Here is a 16,062-nt window from a genome sequence, read left to right on the forward strand (position 1 = left end):
CTTCAACAGAAACACAGTCGAATGTGATAAAAAGATGGTTTTATTAATATCCACAGGAAATATAATCTGTAAATTGTAATAACCATGGTACAGTACAACAGTCTCTTTTACATAGAAAAGCTTGATGATATGCAACATGAAGACATCAACCATCGCACTGCTGACAATGTCCAAGAAAAAAAGGCAAGAAGACACCGTCCAATCAGCAACGGGCACAGAAAGCTTTAGAAAAGGAGTGCGTCAGAGCTGCGACACTCAGCCTTCTCACCCAAACTTTTATTTTGGAATTTTTTTTGCTTGAAATGGAACAAAAACCTGAAACGTCTCCTGTGAAGTTTCCAAAGAGTTAACGGATTAAACTTCCCCGGAGTTTCAAACAAAAATAACAGGAATGATCTTCCGGTTCCAGCTGAGACGTTTGGGAAGAAAAACGTCTGAGACAAATCTCATTTAGGTCCACAGGTTCCAGCAGCTGAGTTTAAACCACCACCTGTGAGCAGGGGTGGGGGTCAGCTGATTTCAGTGATCTCAGTGTTTTCATTAGGGCGTCAGACGGAGCTGAGCTTCACCAGCCCTCTGACAGAGTCCTCGTGCAGCGAGTCTTGGCTGGCCGGGTCGTAGAAGCCGGCCTGCGCCGTGTGGCTGTGGCCCATCGGGCTGCCGCAGTGAAGCATGCCGGGCGGCGACGGCACTTCCTCTGGCGTAAGGAAGTGGTGCTGGAACACCGACTCCTGCAGGGGGTTGCTGTGGTTGTGTGTGAGAGTGTGTCCGTGGACCGGCAGCTTGTCAGTGGCCTCGTGGCAGCTTAAGCTGGAGGTGGAGGTCGGAGGGGTGGGCTGGCCGAGGGGCAGCGAGGTGCAAGGCCCCGTCAGGGCGAGAGAGGCGCGGCCAGTTAGCGTCCCTCCGTTTTCCGGGGATGTGGTTAGGATGACGGGCTCGCTGCTCTGGTGCTGGAGTAGCGGGGTAGCGGCGGCCTGCAAAACGAATTTGGTGCTCTGAATGCACTGGTCTTGGTCACACTGAGAGAAAGCGCCAACGAGGAGAAGGGAGATGAGGGAGGGGGAGTGCAGGTCAAAGCAACAGACATGGGGGGTGGGAGGGGAGGGGATGGCAGTGATGCAGTTTGAAAATTGCACAGAGGCAAAGAAGAAAACACCAACGAAAGGAAGGCGTGAAGACGACAAAGGAGGGAAGGGAGAGAAAGAAAGAGAAGGTGTTAGTGCCCCGTTAGGATGCAGAGCCACACAAACAGCCGCTCAGGTCAATACACAGAGCTGCTATTAAGTCCCTGCTTCATGGCCTATTGATCGTCATCGCCTCGCTGTGGATGTGTCAATAACGAGCGGTAACTGGGTTAGGACGCCGAGAGTCGGCGATAACACACATCAGCCACAGAGAGATGAGCTTTAACCCCGAGAGCCGTTTGTCACCACAAAGTCATCAATGTTACAGACCGGCTGCAGATGAAAAGCCCACAGGGTGTGAGAGGTACCCGAAATTAAAAGCATAATAATCAGGACGAGCCCCGTGCCGCTCCCGAAGCCTCACAGAGAGGAAATGTGAAGCACAGAGGTTCGTCCTCCATATCTCACCTTTCTGCCTCAATCTCACTGACCTGAAAAGAGCAGATTACAGACATGATGTAAACACAGGCCGGGCGACCTTTGACAGCAGAACAGAGGTGCTTTTAAGTGCTATCCGTCCTCCACGTATCGACTTACGGAAGCTAGGCTCAGGTTGTTGCACTGCAACGACAGAAAACACGCTCACCTCCACCTTAGCGCCACGCTACGTCATTTCATGGAAAATAAAAATAGAGTGCTGTCAGGCTTTGTGAACACTGACTGACTCATCGTTGGCAGGAAGGCAGAAACAATATGTAGACAGGCTGCTGACCGCAGGCCGTGTTCACATTCCTGTAATCCCAACATGAAGCCCACATTTACACCTTACTCTGGTTTGGCCTCAGTAGAAGGAGACGCAGCACTTTATTTTCTCTGAACCATAGAGCAGGAAACCTGAGAGTAATCTTGTGGGGTCACGAAATCTGACCTTTACACTAATGTGCGAGCCTCTCTCAGAGTGACTCAGACACTGATGCATGGTTCGATCAAACCAGACGCTCAGCTGTAGGAGCAGAGAGCACAGCAGCGTTTCTGTTTGTATTTAGGACAGTTTTATTTGCGGTCACGTGTCGAGTACAGCCAGGTAAACAGATTTTGTGTCGACCAACATGCCGTCGTTTGTTCTTCGTCAGATTTACTGATTCTACTTGGAGCTCAGCTCTCGCAGCGTGCTCAGCGTGTTGTACAAAGCCGATTCTACTTGTGTTTCATATTTAAACAAATCTGAAGAGGACTGGAGATTCAGCAGGTGAGTCCTGCTCGATGTTCAGAGGTTAGAGTCACACGTGTTATTCCCGACAACATTAACTGATCATGAGTCAGACAGTGGTCTGGGACATTGGAACGTCTGACCCGAGCTCTCTGAAGGTCCGAGATGCTTTGCGAGATCTTCCCTCCTGCAGGACTTAGTCCCAGTTTAAAGTGGGAGGCCTGTGACGACTGCAGTCAGTCTCTCTCCCTTTACTGAGTCAAATCCAGAAAGCAGGGTTTGTTTATCAAAGCGCAATGACATCGTTTCAACACGCAGTTACCGTGGCAACAGCTTAAAAAGTCTCCTCTGTCAATTTAAAGCTGCATCACAAAGAAACAAACGCGCGTTTGCCAACACGGAGCTAAAAATGGCCGGCTTAACGTGCGACACACACCAACAACAAAACAACACACACAAAGACGTGCTTCGTGTGCGCGCTCCAACCTGCCAACACTGACTCTTTGCTTTTAATCAAAAATCTGATTTAAATGCACTGAAGAACATCGTTGTACACACTGGTCCCACAGCTGACGGCGTCCAGACAAACAGCCAGGACGGCTGTGGCCGCTCATCATGACCCCTACAGAAGACAGATGGTGGTTATTTGTGGACGTGCTAACGTTGGGGAATGTTCCCGTGGCTTTCAGCCCAACACAACGGTCCATTCAAGAGATCATGACTGATGACGTCAGTGTTTAACATCTCAGAGAATAACCAGGACGAGGTCGAGCCTGGGTGCCAACAAGGACACGACAGAGGGAAAGATGTTCAGTAGCTGTGTGGAGGTGGTAAACTGGACCCTACGAGTGAGGCGGGACTCAGCCTGACACTGCAGGAAAACCTGTTCACGGCCTGCGGTGTGATCTCCATTCTCACCTTTTCATAGGCCTGCTGCAGTGACAGACGCCAACCCCTAGCAAAAGTCATCGAATCAACACATTTGGATGATGTTCATTCAACACATTCAACACTTTTCTTTTTTTGGGCAGTAGAAGAAAAATAATGTTGGAATAAATTTGTTGTTTTCATTTCTATCTGCACAAATCTGAATATGAAAAGTCTGCAGAGCCAAAATAATGTTTGTTTGTTCCCTGATGACGTAATGTTTCATATCAAGGGCCAGATTTACTCAGCGGGGTCAGTTAGGTGAGGTTAGTTTGGGTGACATACAACAGTTGCAGTTTTCTAAACACAGACGAGCTCCATGTCAATATCAAGCACAAAAAAATAAGACATGCTTCTTGTCCTGTTGGTGCAATTAGCAGTAAACTGCATCTCAAACTTTGTAACTCAGTTTAAACACTTGATTTAAATATTTTCTTCTCTATATTTTGTGCAAAGGAACATCCAAAGACAGCGTCCGCCCCTCCTCTGTAATCTTGGCTCTGTGTTTGTTGTCAATACTGACAGTATTTCGTTTTAGTTTGTGCACAAAGCTAATCTGCGAATTGAAAAAGTTGAACAAACATCCTCCAAATGTGCCGATTCCAGGAGTTTCCATAAGATTTCAAAGTGAGCGTCTTAAACATCCTGACGATGAGCAGCTGACCAGAAATCAGAGACTGCACGCCACCACATCACCAAAACCTTCACGGCTTCTGCTGACCTGACTTAAAGAAACATGACGTGGTTCATGCAGACTCTGAGAACTCGCCCGCTGTAATCCAGAGCAGATTCATCCATTTCAATCTAGCGATGAGAAACACTAGCTGGATTTACTTTCCCCGACCAGAAAAAAACAAAAAAAACAAGCGGGGTGTGTGATTCAGGGCGTCCAGCCTCCGTGCCTGGGCCGACTTATCCGGCCAGCACGGGATGCCTCAATATTCCTCAATCTGACATCATCATTAGAGGGTCGACCGTCGGCATTGTTCACGACAGCCGCACGAGGACCGGCCAGGACAACCTGATCCACGCCGGAACCAGATTTGTTCCACACGTGTACGAAAACAGACGTACTTCCTGTCAATGCTGAAATGACAGCAATAATTAACTCGTAAAAACCATGTAGGAGTCGGATTAAAACTATTAAACTGTTTCTACCTGACAGCTGTAACTTTTTAACACTGAAGCACGTCTCCCCTCTCTGAGTCAGTTTATTAGATTAGGACGTTTCACATTTAATAAACATTTGATCTTCATTGGTCTAATTCTTCAGCCACACATACTGATATAATAATGTTTAAAGACACAGTCTTTGCTACAATAATAATAATAATAATAATAATAATAACAATAAACTTCACAATTTGTGTACATGGATCAAAAAGTTCACTTGAAAAGTTTTAATTTAATTTCTGTTTAATTAGTTCCATATATAAGAACCAAAGCAAGAAAAAGTAATTTTTTAAAAAATTTATAACAAAAATAAATGTTCTATTTCATAACCAGTAAAATCAAAATTTTATGTAATGCTTAAACACAAGCCATTTCATCTTACAGCAAAAATGTCAAGGGCTTTTACTGTGAAAGGAACAGGAAGAAGGCCTTTTCGCACATGTAGAACAAATCAGGTGCAGATTATACACTCACTGCAACTTTATGTAAACTCTCTAAAGTTAGGAAGCAGCTTGATGATTAAAATGAAACTCAACTCTTTAAAGTATTTTAGCTTCTAGTTACTGAAATACCGCGGTCTTTATTATCCTCTCTTTGTACAGGGTGGCTCTTATTGTGAAGCAGTTACAGAAACAGATTTGTGCTGGTTCGTTTAAACGTATATAAAGGGCAGAACCAAACATCTGTCATGTCCAGCAGGAGTGAGCTGCACACGTCTCATCAACAACATGGCTGAGAGAAAAATGGATTCCATGGTTTTAGTTTATTTGGTTATGGTTTCGCCATGAAAAGAGATGAAACACTGTTCTGTGCCATTTCTGACACAGTGATATATGCTGCATAAAGCTGCATTTGAAGGGGAGAGGGAGGGGGGAGGGGGACGGTGGTGGAGTCGGTGGTCGGTTGACAGTCTTACCATGTGGCTCTGCTGAGACTGGGTGGAGCCATACATAGTGATACCATTGGTTGGTGGTGCCAACTGTGGCACGTCTGCCTCGACGAAGCCGCGTCTGTCGATGAGACTAATGAGAGAAAAGCCGAGAGCATGGTTACCGTCAGCAAACATTACACAGCAAAGGTCACTCAGCAGCACAATAAGACAGCACAACGCTCCGACAGGTCCGACCCGCTTTAACCAAGAAGGAAGGAAAAGGTCGAGCTGATCTCGCTGCGGGTCAGCAGACGACCAAACAAAGAAAAGGAATGAAACTGATTTTGGGGGAACGAACAAAAGAGCTTTGTCACTCTAACAGAGTGACTTTTATTAAACTCTGACCCTGAGGTTTCACTGTTGACGATAAAAAGCAAAGATAACTACTGTGTGTGGTGTGAACTGTTTTCTGATACCCCTGCTGGAGGTCAGGAAATACCAGCTTCTAAAATGATTTAAATACAGTCTCAGATGAACAACACATGACCCGTTCCAGCGTGTCATCATTTAACAAACAGCCCTGTGAAAAACTGAGCCCGCCCCATGATTCAGTAGCTTGTAGCGACACCTTTGGCTGCAGTAATTTAAAGTAATGACTTTCTGTGACAGTGTTGTCCTCTTTCTTTGCAGCGTTGCTCTCATTCAGTTGTGCAGACATGTTTTATGCACAGCTCTCTGAAGGTGCCACTACAGTATTCAGTCAGGGTTGAGGTTGGACTTTCACTGGACCGTCGCTGCTGTGTGTGGGATCACTGTCCTGTTGATGACCTCGTGCCCACACCCTGTGGCTCTGGGCACATTGCCCTCTGCCAGCCTGCTGACAGTCGGTCATGCTCGGATGCTTCAGACCAGCAAACTACCAAAACTTGTGCTTTTATAGAAGTGCTCGCACTGCTGGCTGTTACTTAAAGAAAGGATGGTCTTAGTGATTATTTAACAAAAACTGAGACTGTACTATGTCACCTGAGGTTGTATTTGCCTCATTTTAAGAGCAGCTAATCTTATTATGCCCTGATATGCAGCACCTTGGAGGTAAATGAGGGCGTACTTTCTTTTCACTGTGACTGCACAGTCGTTCATCTGTGGAGCGAACCATCATTTCCAACCCAAGGTTAATGCTGCACAGCTCTGACATAGCTGGTTAGAGAACAACCTGCTGAACTGTGCACAGTGATGGCTGTGTGCGATGATAGGGGCTATTTATCAGCCAAACACAGGCTGATCGGACACAGCTGAGGCATCAAGCTCGATAATAATTTAACACAAAGTGTTGACGGCGAGTTCCAGCAGGACTGAGCTGGAATTAAACAGAAACCTGCAGTTTGATGCATTTGAAAGTGTGAGTGGAGAATCTGTGCAGGGATTAAAACAAAAGGCTTTTGTCTCTGTGGGTCTGAGCTCACTCAGTCCGAGAGTCCGGTGAGGCCAGCTGTGCGACGCCTGTGGCCACACACACGAACACACGGCAGCCACCTGTGCGCCGAGGACTCTCCTTTGCCACCCGCTGCAGCCGTTATGGGAGATGTACAGCTTGTGACGGCAAAAGCACAGAACAGCCAAACACACTGACACATCACTGCTGTTCTTATACATGTGGATATACTGAGGAACTCTGCAGGTACTTAAATGCAACGTTAAAAGCTGCAAATTCCTCAGGATAAAAAGATATTTGTGCTGCTCTGCTCTGAGTCGATCAGAGGTGGCGCCTCATTTCTAACCACGAAATCAGAGGAAACTGCAACTTCGGGTTCACGGATGAGTAATGAGAATTAGCGCTGACGGGGAAACAGAATCAAATGAATTTGCAGAATAATCACCATCTTCTGAAACATTAAAACCAACCACAGAGAAAACTTTGAATCTCTGTAAAACCTGCAGCAGAGAAAAGAAACTGCAATAAGAACGAGGAAGCTGAAACTGGAAGAAAAAGAAATGAGGAATGGAAACAGAATTCATGAAACTACTGATTCCTTGTTTCAGACAGAGTTTTCTTACCTACATAATCTTTAGTCATGTAAAGTACAGTTTGCCTTCAGGACTTCTTTGTCTTTAAGCTTTTCTAAGGTTCGGTATTTAAAGGTGGAATGTGGTATTGTGGGGAGACCTTTCACTCTCCTTTAGTGGAAAAATATGAGAAGTACAATATCTAATCTACAAAGTAAGGAACATGGATGATGTGTTTGACAGAATGTGGAGTTGTACGATGGAAAACTAAAGTAATGACTTCCTGTGTTGTTCCTTCATGTGATAAGTTTTAAAGGTTGTCCACGTGTGCAGGCATAAGGAGGAGCAGTATGTCGACATATACAGATGGGGAACTGAAATCTACCCTAGCACATAAGAACGACGCCGGGGGGGAAAGTGCAGTCGCACAGACACGAGCTGACAGCTGCTCTGTGTTTTTGTTCGATCACATGGGCAGAAAAGTATAAAAATCTAATCAATGTGGGAAACTTTGATCTCGGATTTGGTTGAAATAGGCCTGAAATGCTTTGCAGTATCTTTGCTATGTTTAGAGAAAAGGCTGCAGGCAGGCTCATTTCACAGCAGCTCCTCACATCAAACACTTCTGAGTAACAGTTTTATTTTTGCCTTTGGAGAAAACGGAAAACTACGATGACACAGTGATGGCTTTTCCCCCCCAGAGCAGGGAACGATAGGCCTTTTGTCCTCATCTGACCATCGAGGAATGGGTACATCGCCTCACAGAAACACCCACACCCAGCCTACCTCGGTGGCAGGGGTCCACACAGCGCTGCGCAGCAGTTGGTGAATATGTTGCCATAGCTGTAGGGGTTATAGTTGTCCTTCCCTCTTTTAGATGACCATGAACCTTTTATCTGCAGAGATGCAAAGCTTCAGTGAGACAGATAAATATCCAAAGTGTCACAGATAAACAGACACCGCTGTTTGTGTCTAGTCTGGAGCTCAAGCAGGCCGTGCGCACTTCTGTCCTGTGACCTTGAAAATTATCAGCGCCATTCTTGAACCAGCTGAGCTCACCGACGAAGCTCAAGCACCACTCACTCACAGTCTGACTGAGAAAGGAAGTTAGAGCTCCAGCTGTGAGTCCATGCTTCTGTGCAGCTTATGAACACACACCATACAGATGAGCAAATAAGCAGAAATAATATTAAAAACACTTCTTGTAAAAGGATTCAAATGCACAGATCAGTGTGTTTGCAGTTTCCAGATTTTCAGGCGAGCAAGGAGCACCAACGTCACTCAGAACACTGAACTTTAAAGCTGGTTTTACAAAACAGTCACAAATCAGAATCTCTGATTGAAACAATTAAAAAACAACTAAATGTGATGAGCTGGAATTTTAGAAGCTAATTTTGAATTTTATGACGGGAATATGCTTCCAAAAAGAGTTGGGACACGGACATGTTTACGTTGTTTCAAACATTATAAATAACCACATCATTATTTCATTAATTCGGTTGAAATACTTCATTGGTCGTGTGTCCAGACACATGACAGAATGCACGTGCAGAAATACGCCCCACCCACCCACACACACACACCCACACACCCCCACACCCTTCAGCATTAATGAGGCCTTTACACATTTTATTCAAGCTGCACCAACACACACTCACGATGTCCGGCTCCTGTGTCGGCTGTTGAACTGTTCTCTCTCCTCTTTCCTCCACAGGAAACAACCCCAAATTGTCCAATTTTTGTTACCCATAAATATCTGGTCAAGAGGTCAGTGACCTCAGTGACCTCATGGCTCAGGGCCAGCGTAAAAGAATAATAATAATAATGATAATGATAATTTTGGGTGACCATTTACAGCTACCACAGTTATGCATTTATGTGTGAAGCAAACAGGCTTAAACAACTCATCGATGTTTTTGATCATTTCTATCAGAATTTAAAATTGAAACTGTTTCAGGAAAATGAAACAAAGAAACTTTGCTTAGTGTTGAGGAAAACTGCAGGAAGGCGACGCGCGTGCTGCAGAATGTGAGAACGAGCGTTTCCCTCACATTTGTGACAAAAAATAGAAACGTGCTCTGTGAATAACAACTTTTCAAAGACTTGGCTTCTGTTTCTCCACAGTGAAAAGACTAACAGCACAGCGGCAGTGAATGCGATCACATGTGTAATTTAAATATGAGCTCGTCTTTGTCTCTCGGGCCAGTAAAACTCTGATCCGCTGCCTCGGGGCTCCTGTGGGGAGCCGTTCCCCCACTGAGTCTAATCACGTTAATATTAAAACTAACGAGCAGTTCGACGCTGCGGCAGGTGTGTCGTTTTAGTATCACACAACTCTTCCCGTGTCGTGTGCCTGCTACCTTCCAGTCTGTTGCTGGCACCGAATTTAAAATGAGTGAATGAACCAATAAAAATATCAAAAGGTTTTAGTGCCGTTTCATTTTAAATGATTAGAAAATAACATTCTCCGGCGCACCTGCCCTTTAAATGGAGTCTGTAAGCACACAGCACATATGGAAGATTGTGCCTCGTTTCTGCAGCATGTGTGGTGTAATGCACTTCGTGTCCATACTCACATCTTCATTGGTGGTCTGGTTGGAGCTGATCAGGTAGGTATGGAAGCCTGAGAGGCCCACAATGGACCACACAGAGAAGAAACACACCACCACTTCCAGCACAGTGACATGAAGAAGTCAAGGAATAACTCTGCTGTGGTTTTCATGCAGTGACAGATGATAATATGAAAGTTTGTAGGAACCACGGAGCCAGCCCGGACACTGAGGTGCTGCTGTAGCAGCGAGCACATTGACCATCAGTCTGGGGGCCGTCCTCCTCTCGCCAATACTTCCCAGTAACCAGTTTGTTTGGCTTGTACTGCAGAATGCTGCTCATTTTCTCTGCCCCACATACACGCACTGTTCGAGATGAATCCTCTACACAAACAAACACCGCTGACCCTTAATGTGCACTGCCTCCAAGGATGACATACAAATACCCAGACACCATAACTAAGTGCCTGAAGGGCTGCTGGAAAATACTCAGTAGGTTAGCATCATACTGCATCCTCTCAGAAACTTCACATAATGCCCTCACGCTCTTCTTCTCTCTCCTCCAATCTCTTCCTCCTCAGCAAGGACAAAACATGTCATCATTCTTCGAGCACAAAGGCCTGCTGCGATAGTATCGACTGCAATTCAGCTTTATTAAAGCCCTGTAGGACAGCAGACTTTATCAGCGTGGCTTGGCACATTTCTCTGCCTCACAAAGTTATTGCACTCAGCCACAGAGAGAAGGGCGGCGAGCGAGCGGCGGCGTGGCAGCCCGTGCTCTGAACCGGATTTGTGTTGTACACCGAGCACCGGGATCATTTAGAGCTGCTCTTTATTTTTACCTCTGAACGGGCTTATCAGTCCTGACCTCGCACAACTCCACGCCGTATTTAAGTGAGAGAAGACATCAAAATGTTTAAAGCAGAAGAAAATACATTTAAAGGGCTGACAAAATATTCCTGAGCTGTTTAATGATTCTTTGTGATTAAGAGGTAAAATAAAAGGAGACTCTGCTGCCTTTATCTAACCTTCTGCAGCAGAGGCCACATTAACACTAAATCATCATGTGAACAGTTCACAGCTGAAAGGCTGAGACGAACCTCTTTGCTCGACTTTATCTGATTTACAACAGTCCAGACGTGATTACAATAAACACAATAATTGTAACAACACCCGCACACACCGTCTGAGTCACATGACATAGCTGAAGAGCGACGCAGACGAGTCAGAGCCAGATAAAAATCAACCAGAGCGGCGCTGTCCTGCGTGCTGCGTAAGCCCCGCAGTACAAGACTAATCAGATGCATGTAAGTCATGCAAGAAGCACAGCTGGAGAAAATAACAGAGCGATGGAAGGCATGACATGCAAATAAATCTGACCTATGGAATAATCTACATGTGTAACATCAAAGTAATCATTGGGAATATAGATGTTTGTGAGAACACTGGCCGAAATTCAGATTGAGCCAGTTCACCACAACGTTCACCTGAAGGAATTTTATATAGTACAGATCCAACAACCAGAGCAGCGCTCGGCATCCTGGGAAGTCCCAGAGGACCCTGAGCCTGAGAAAGACAACCAACGGAGTCACCTGATCCAGCTGTAACCATAAGCTTTAAAAAACGGTTTTAATGTTAAAAGTAGAGATGGTGTCTGTCTCCTGAATCCACACTGGGAGCTGGGTCCACAGAAGAGGGGCCTGAAAACTGAAGCCTCTGCCTCCCATTCTACTTTTAAATACTCTAGGAACAGCAAGTAAGCCTGCAGTGTGAGAGTGCTCTGTTAGCATAACAGCTACGAGTTACTGAGGTCCTAAAGCTTATTATAGCTTATACTTATTCAAGTAAATTCAGCCAATGCACAGAAGCTAATTTGGGATAAATATGATGTCTCATGTTCTCTAGTCCCAGTTAGTGTTTAGGATCACATGAAGGTTTTTCTAGTCTGATGATAATGAATTACAATAACCCAAGCTGATAATAATCCAGCAGTTCTCCAGCATCACTCAGGCAGATGTTGCTATTTTTAACAACACTGACGAGATGAAGGACAGCAATGACACATGTGTGATTAATGTGAATGCTTAAAGAAATATCCAGGTTTAAGTGGGCACCAACGTGGAACAGTGAAAGGATATCTGGCAGGGCTGTCTTTAAGCGCGCTGAGGAACCCGTTTTGATGAGAGCCTGTGAAACAGGAAAAACAGTTTCTGTTAGAGCAGCACGCAGCTCCTGTTTGCTGTTACATACACAGAATATCAGCAATAAACAATGAATGTGGGACTTGTACGGGATACTGAGTGCTACGCCATTACCTGCTGCAAACACTGTCCTGAGTAAAGGTTAAGAGTTGACAAGAAGAAATGAGTTCAGCTGAGCGTGCCGCTTTAATTGGCTTTCCAATTTAGCTTCCAAGAGTGTAGAGAAGCAGCACCAATAAGTGGTTATAGGAGGCATCTGTACTTACTGTGCTCTTCCTTCATTCTCACTTACAAAGTGGATTAAAGGTTACAATCAGTATCTATGAAGGACTGCAGCCACCTGTATACCCACTTTGAGCCAGGAACATTCACAGTGTCTAACATGGTCTGCAAGAAGAGTTTTAATCATCCCTACAAGCTAATCCTGACCCACACCACTGTTCCCAGCACTCGCAGTCATGTCTCCTTGGCTTCAGAGGACTTGGTCCAAACTTCCTCTAACTATAACTCAACCTTAAGCTAACTTCATGTACCTTTTTAAATAAAAGGGAGATTGCACATTCATCAACATGAGCACGTAGGTCCATTTTGTAAATTTGCTGCCTCATTTACATCTGCAGTCCCTGAAGGCTGATGAGGTCAGAATCATACGAATAACACAAAGACACGATCACTAAACCACAGATGTGTAAAAACAGTGACTTACAGGATGCTGTTTCACATTACGACAGATTTAATTTTCCTCTATTGTTTGACAGTCTAGGAGAAAGATGTCAGAGATATTATGTTCTCAGCTGTGTGGGTTCAGTATTTTTCTCAAATCTATTTTACAGTCCTGTCTGGTAGATGTGGGCGTGTTGTGATTCGCTTTAACAAACTGATCTAGAGCAGGTGGATGCCACGATATGAAAACTCAAACAGTAGTTTCCCAGATTAAGAAACACATTCAGTTATAATTTTACACTGACATGAATCTGTTAGAGATTCAGTCTGTTGATTGTAATGTTATCCAAACTGCATCCAGCTGGTGAGACAGTGTTGATGTGCACCTTTTTAGGCCTCGCTAGTTACAAAGTTACTAATGTCTAAAATTTGCTCAAAAAAATTTGACACAAATTTCTAACTTGTGTTTTAAAAGAGAGCAAAGTTCCAGTATGTGGACATCAGTCATTTATTAACTGAACATCAGAGGACCTACAACTGAACCTTGAGGTGTGCCAACAATATTATTGTTTTCCTGCTAATATATATCGTTTTCTCTCAGTAAGACATGATTTTATCCACCTGATTACAAGAGATGAAAACAAAAAACTTTGATAATTTGGTAGGATTAGCTGTATGAGAAGCTCGACTACACCTCTACGATCCTACTTAACATCCACATTTTGGTAAAAGAAAACAACTTGCAGGTTCTGTCGAATACCTGAGACCAAAACTGCAAAGGATGCAATAATTTGTTTTTTTTGTCCCCATAAGAAAGGCTCTCTGATATGTCTCGCTCCCCACAACATGAGTAATGAGAGAAACACAAACACACACACACACACACACACACACACACACACACACACACACACACACACACCCCCCGCTGCCTGCTCCCAGCTGGAAATATGGTAACGAGCCAGAAAGCTGCAGCTTTTCACGACGCCCACTTACAACCTGCTGACTGGAAACAGCCCGGAGGACTGTGCGTCTGCACTACGCCGGAGAGCACGCGTCCTTGTGGCTACTTACTTAAAATGATGTGCGTGATGACAAAGGCGAAGATGAAGATGGTGAGGAAGGAGAGCGAGAGGATGAACATGTAGAAGAAGCGGTAGTTCCTCCTCCCCACGCAGTTCCCCACCCAGGGACAGTGGTGGTCGAAGCGCTCTGTGTGGAGAGGGAGAGACGCACAAGTTTATTCTGGTTTCAAGGACAAGCGCACCTAACGTGGCGTCCCTCCAACGCCTCAGTAAAACTGGCTGAAACATCACGTTTCTCATAAAGCACAGATGTTCACAAACAGAACCAGGTCACTTCAGTGCAGATAAACAGCACAAATCCAGAACTGTGGGAAACTGGGGGAAAGGGGAAGTGTCCCTCTGGGTCTTGGCATAATAATATAAAACATTTTCACAAAGAACAATCTTCCTATTTATATAGCGAGCTAATAGAGAAATGATGGGCTTTCTTACATGACTGAGTAAAACACTCCCTGCCACGGTGGGACCAGCTTAAATCCAAGAATGTTTGAAATCGACCGCTTGAATAAAATTGCCGGTAATTTTTGATAAACTGCGCTGTAATTCTTGATGCAGTTTGAAACCTTCAGCTGCTTGTGAAATCCTTACCAGTAAAAGTCAGCCGGTGACATTTTATTCAGCCAAACTGAAAGCAGCTCCAGGGCACCAATCATCTCACTGATTGCTGTTAGAGCTGTTACTTCATCAGCCTCACTCCACAGTCCCATCTCTGAGTGTGGAACACTAGCTGTGCACAGTGGTAGCCCCTTAACTAATTAATCAGAGCCATTATTGGTTTAGTGAGATGACATGACCTCATTTTGTCTCCATGAATCACCGCCTGGTTGAACCGGTGCCTCCCTTTAGACAAACACTGTAAACACAAACAGTAAAAGCTGACGATCACAAAGTGCGCCCCCTATGGTTACCGTTAGGTGACCAATGATAGTGGAAGAAGGAAAAAACATGTTTTATTTGGTAATCGTGCGCTCTTTGGCTCGAGGGATACCACAGGGTCGCGACCCTGCTTTGAAAGAGTTTTTTCAGACCTAAATAAAGTAAAAACAAAAGCTAAATATCATTCCTACAGAACAAAACCAAAGACAGCAGAATAAACCACTTTACATGTTCACTTGGATGACTTTGACTGAACCTTTTTTATTTCTACATTCCAGCGTCTTCCTTAAGTCACTTCCTGTTCCTTTCTTCTTGAGGTTGTACAAACTTGTGTTGACCCATCTTATCAGACTGTTTGTCAGGGTCCCTGTGACCCGGAGCAGTCCAAGCAGTGATGCTCAGACCCGGCTCTCCTCCAGGTGACTCCACCAAAGCTCCTCCTACCCAAAGGTCACAGGTGAGAGGTGGGACATAGTAAAGCAATCGGTAAAAATCAGCCGCTTGATCTTCACCACAACAGACCGGCATGGCGTCCACATCCCTGCTGATGCCACACCAGCCTGTCTCCACTCTCCCTCAGACATGAACAAACTCCTCCACCCTTGATACATGACTTGACTTTATCATCTTGGAGTTTGAAAATCAAATTTAGAACTTACAAATTCAAAGACTGCAGAAATGCCGTGCAGATCTCAGCGCACGGAACAATATTCTGCAGCGATTGAAGGATGAAGCGTAAAATAGATCCTGTTTCATCTCGTTACCTCTATACTTTATGGATCAGGTGGAGACGGCTAACACAAGATAAGACTGCAGTGATATTAACCCATAATTAAAACTTAAATGTATTGCCCTCGCAGTTTTAGTACAATGATTCAATACATTCCTTTTCTTGTTTGTTTTGGTTACGTAGTAATGTCATTTCCCCAATGGGGTCATTAAAACTTCTTCTAACAAAATAAGTATCAGAAAAAAATGCATCACAGCAAACGACCCTGAAGTCCACCTTCCACAGCGTCCACTCACAGCTGGAACACAAACACAGACCCCACTGTACACACTGTAAAGAAAACAACAGAATACGACTGCAGGGAAAAGGAGGTGGCATCTGTGTGCTTCATAATTCTGCACTTTTATAAGCTTCTTCTATGACTCCCGAGGGGATAACCCTCTTAAAAGGAAGTGACTCTACCATCCTCCTATCCTCCGCTTGCACCAGGGAGGGCCTATCCATTCTAGCTCCTTACTTATTTAAGAGCTTGTTATCCCCCTGGCTTTTAGAGCAGCAGCGGCGGGGAGCGAGAGAGTCGAGAGGCAGGGAAACATTGCCAGAGTAATCCCCATTTACAGTTTAAGAATAAACGCCAGTCGAGAGAAGA

At 44.8% G+C, this 16,062-nt stretch overlaps 1 protein-coding gene across 6 annotated transcripts in view; it reads right to left on the minus strand.

Moving 5' to 3' along the window:
* Window positions 1–22: 22 nt before the first annotated feature.
* Window positions 23–16,062, minus strand: part of LOC116310466 (palmitoyltransferase ZDHHC14-like) — a 48,506-nt gene continuing 32,466 nt past the window's right edge. For 3 of the 6 annotated variants that reach the window (XM_031727244.2, XM_031727252.2, XM_031727261.2), the window contains exons 5-10: window positions 13,797–13,934; window positions 11,997–12,045; window positions 9,886–9,988; window positions 8,096–8,205; window positions 5,351–5,456; window positions 549–1,019 (exon numbers count right to left, since the gene is read on the minus strand). In XM_031727244.2, the coding sequence (XP_031583104.1) occupies window positions 549–1,019; window positions 5,351–5,456; window positions 8,096–8,205; window positions 9,886–9,988; window positions 11,997–12,045; window positions 13,797–13,934 (977 nt within the window). Of the gene's footprint in view, window positions 1,020–1,592; window positions 1,616–5,350; window positions 5,457–8,095; window positions 8,206–9,885; window positions 9,989–11,996; window positions 12,046–13,796; window positions 13,935–16,062 lie in introns of all 6 variants that reach the window. The other 3 variants (XM_031727297.2, XM_039603809.1, XM_031727279.2) reach the window with 3 other exon arrangements.

Source organism: Oreochromis aureus, linkage group 19 (assembly GCF_013358895.1).
Source record: "Oreochromis aureus strain Israel breed Guangdong linkage group 19, ZZ_aureus, whole genome shotgun sequence".
Lineage (NCBI taxonomy): Eukaryota > Metazoa > Chordata > Actinopteri > Cichliformes > Cichlidae > Oreochromis > Oreochromis aureus.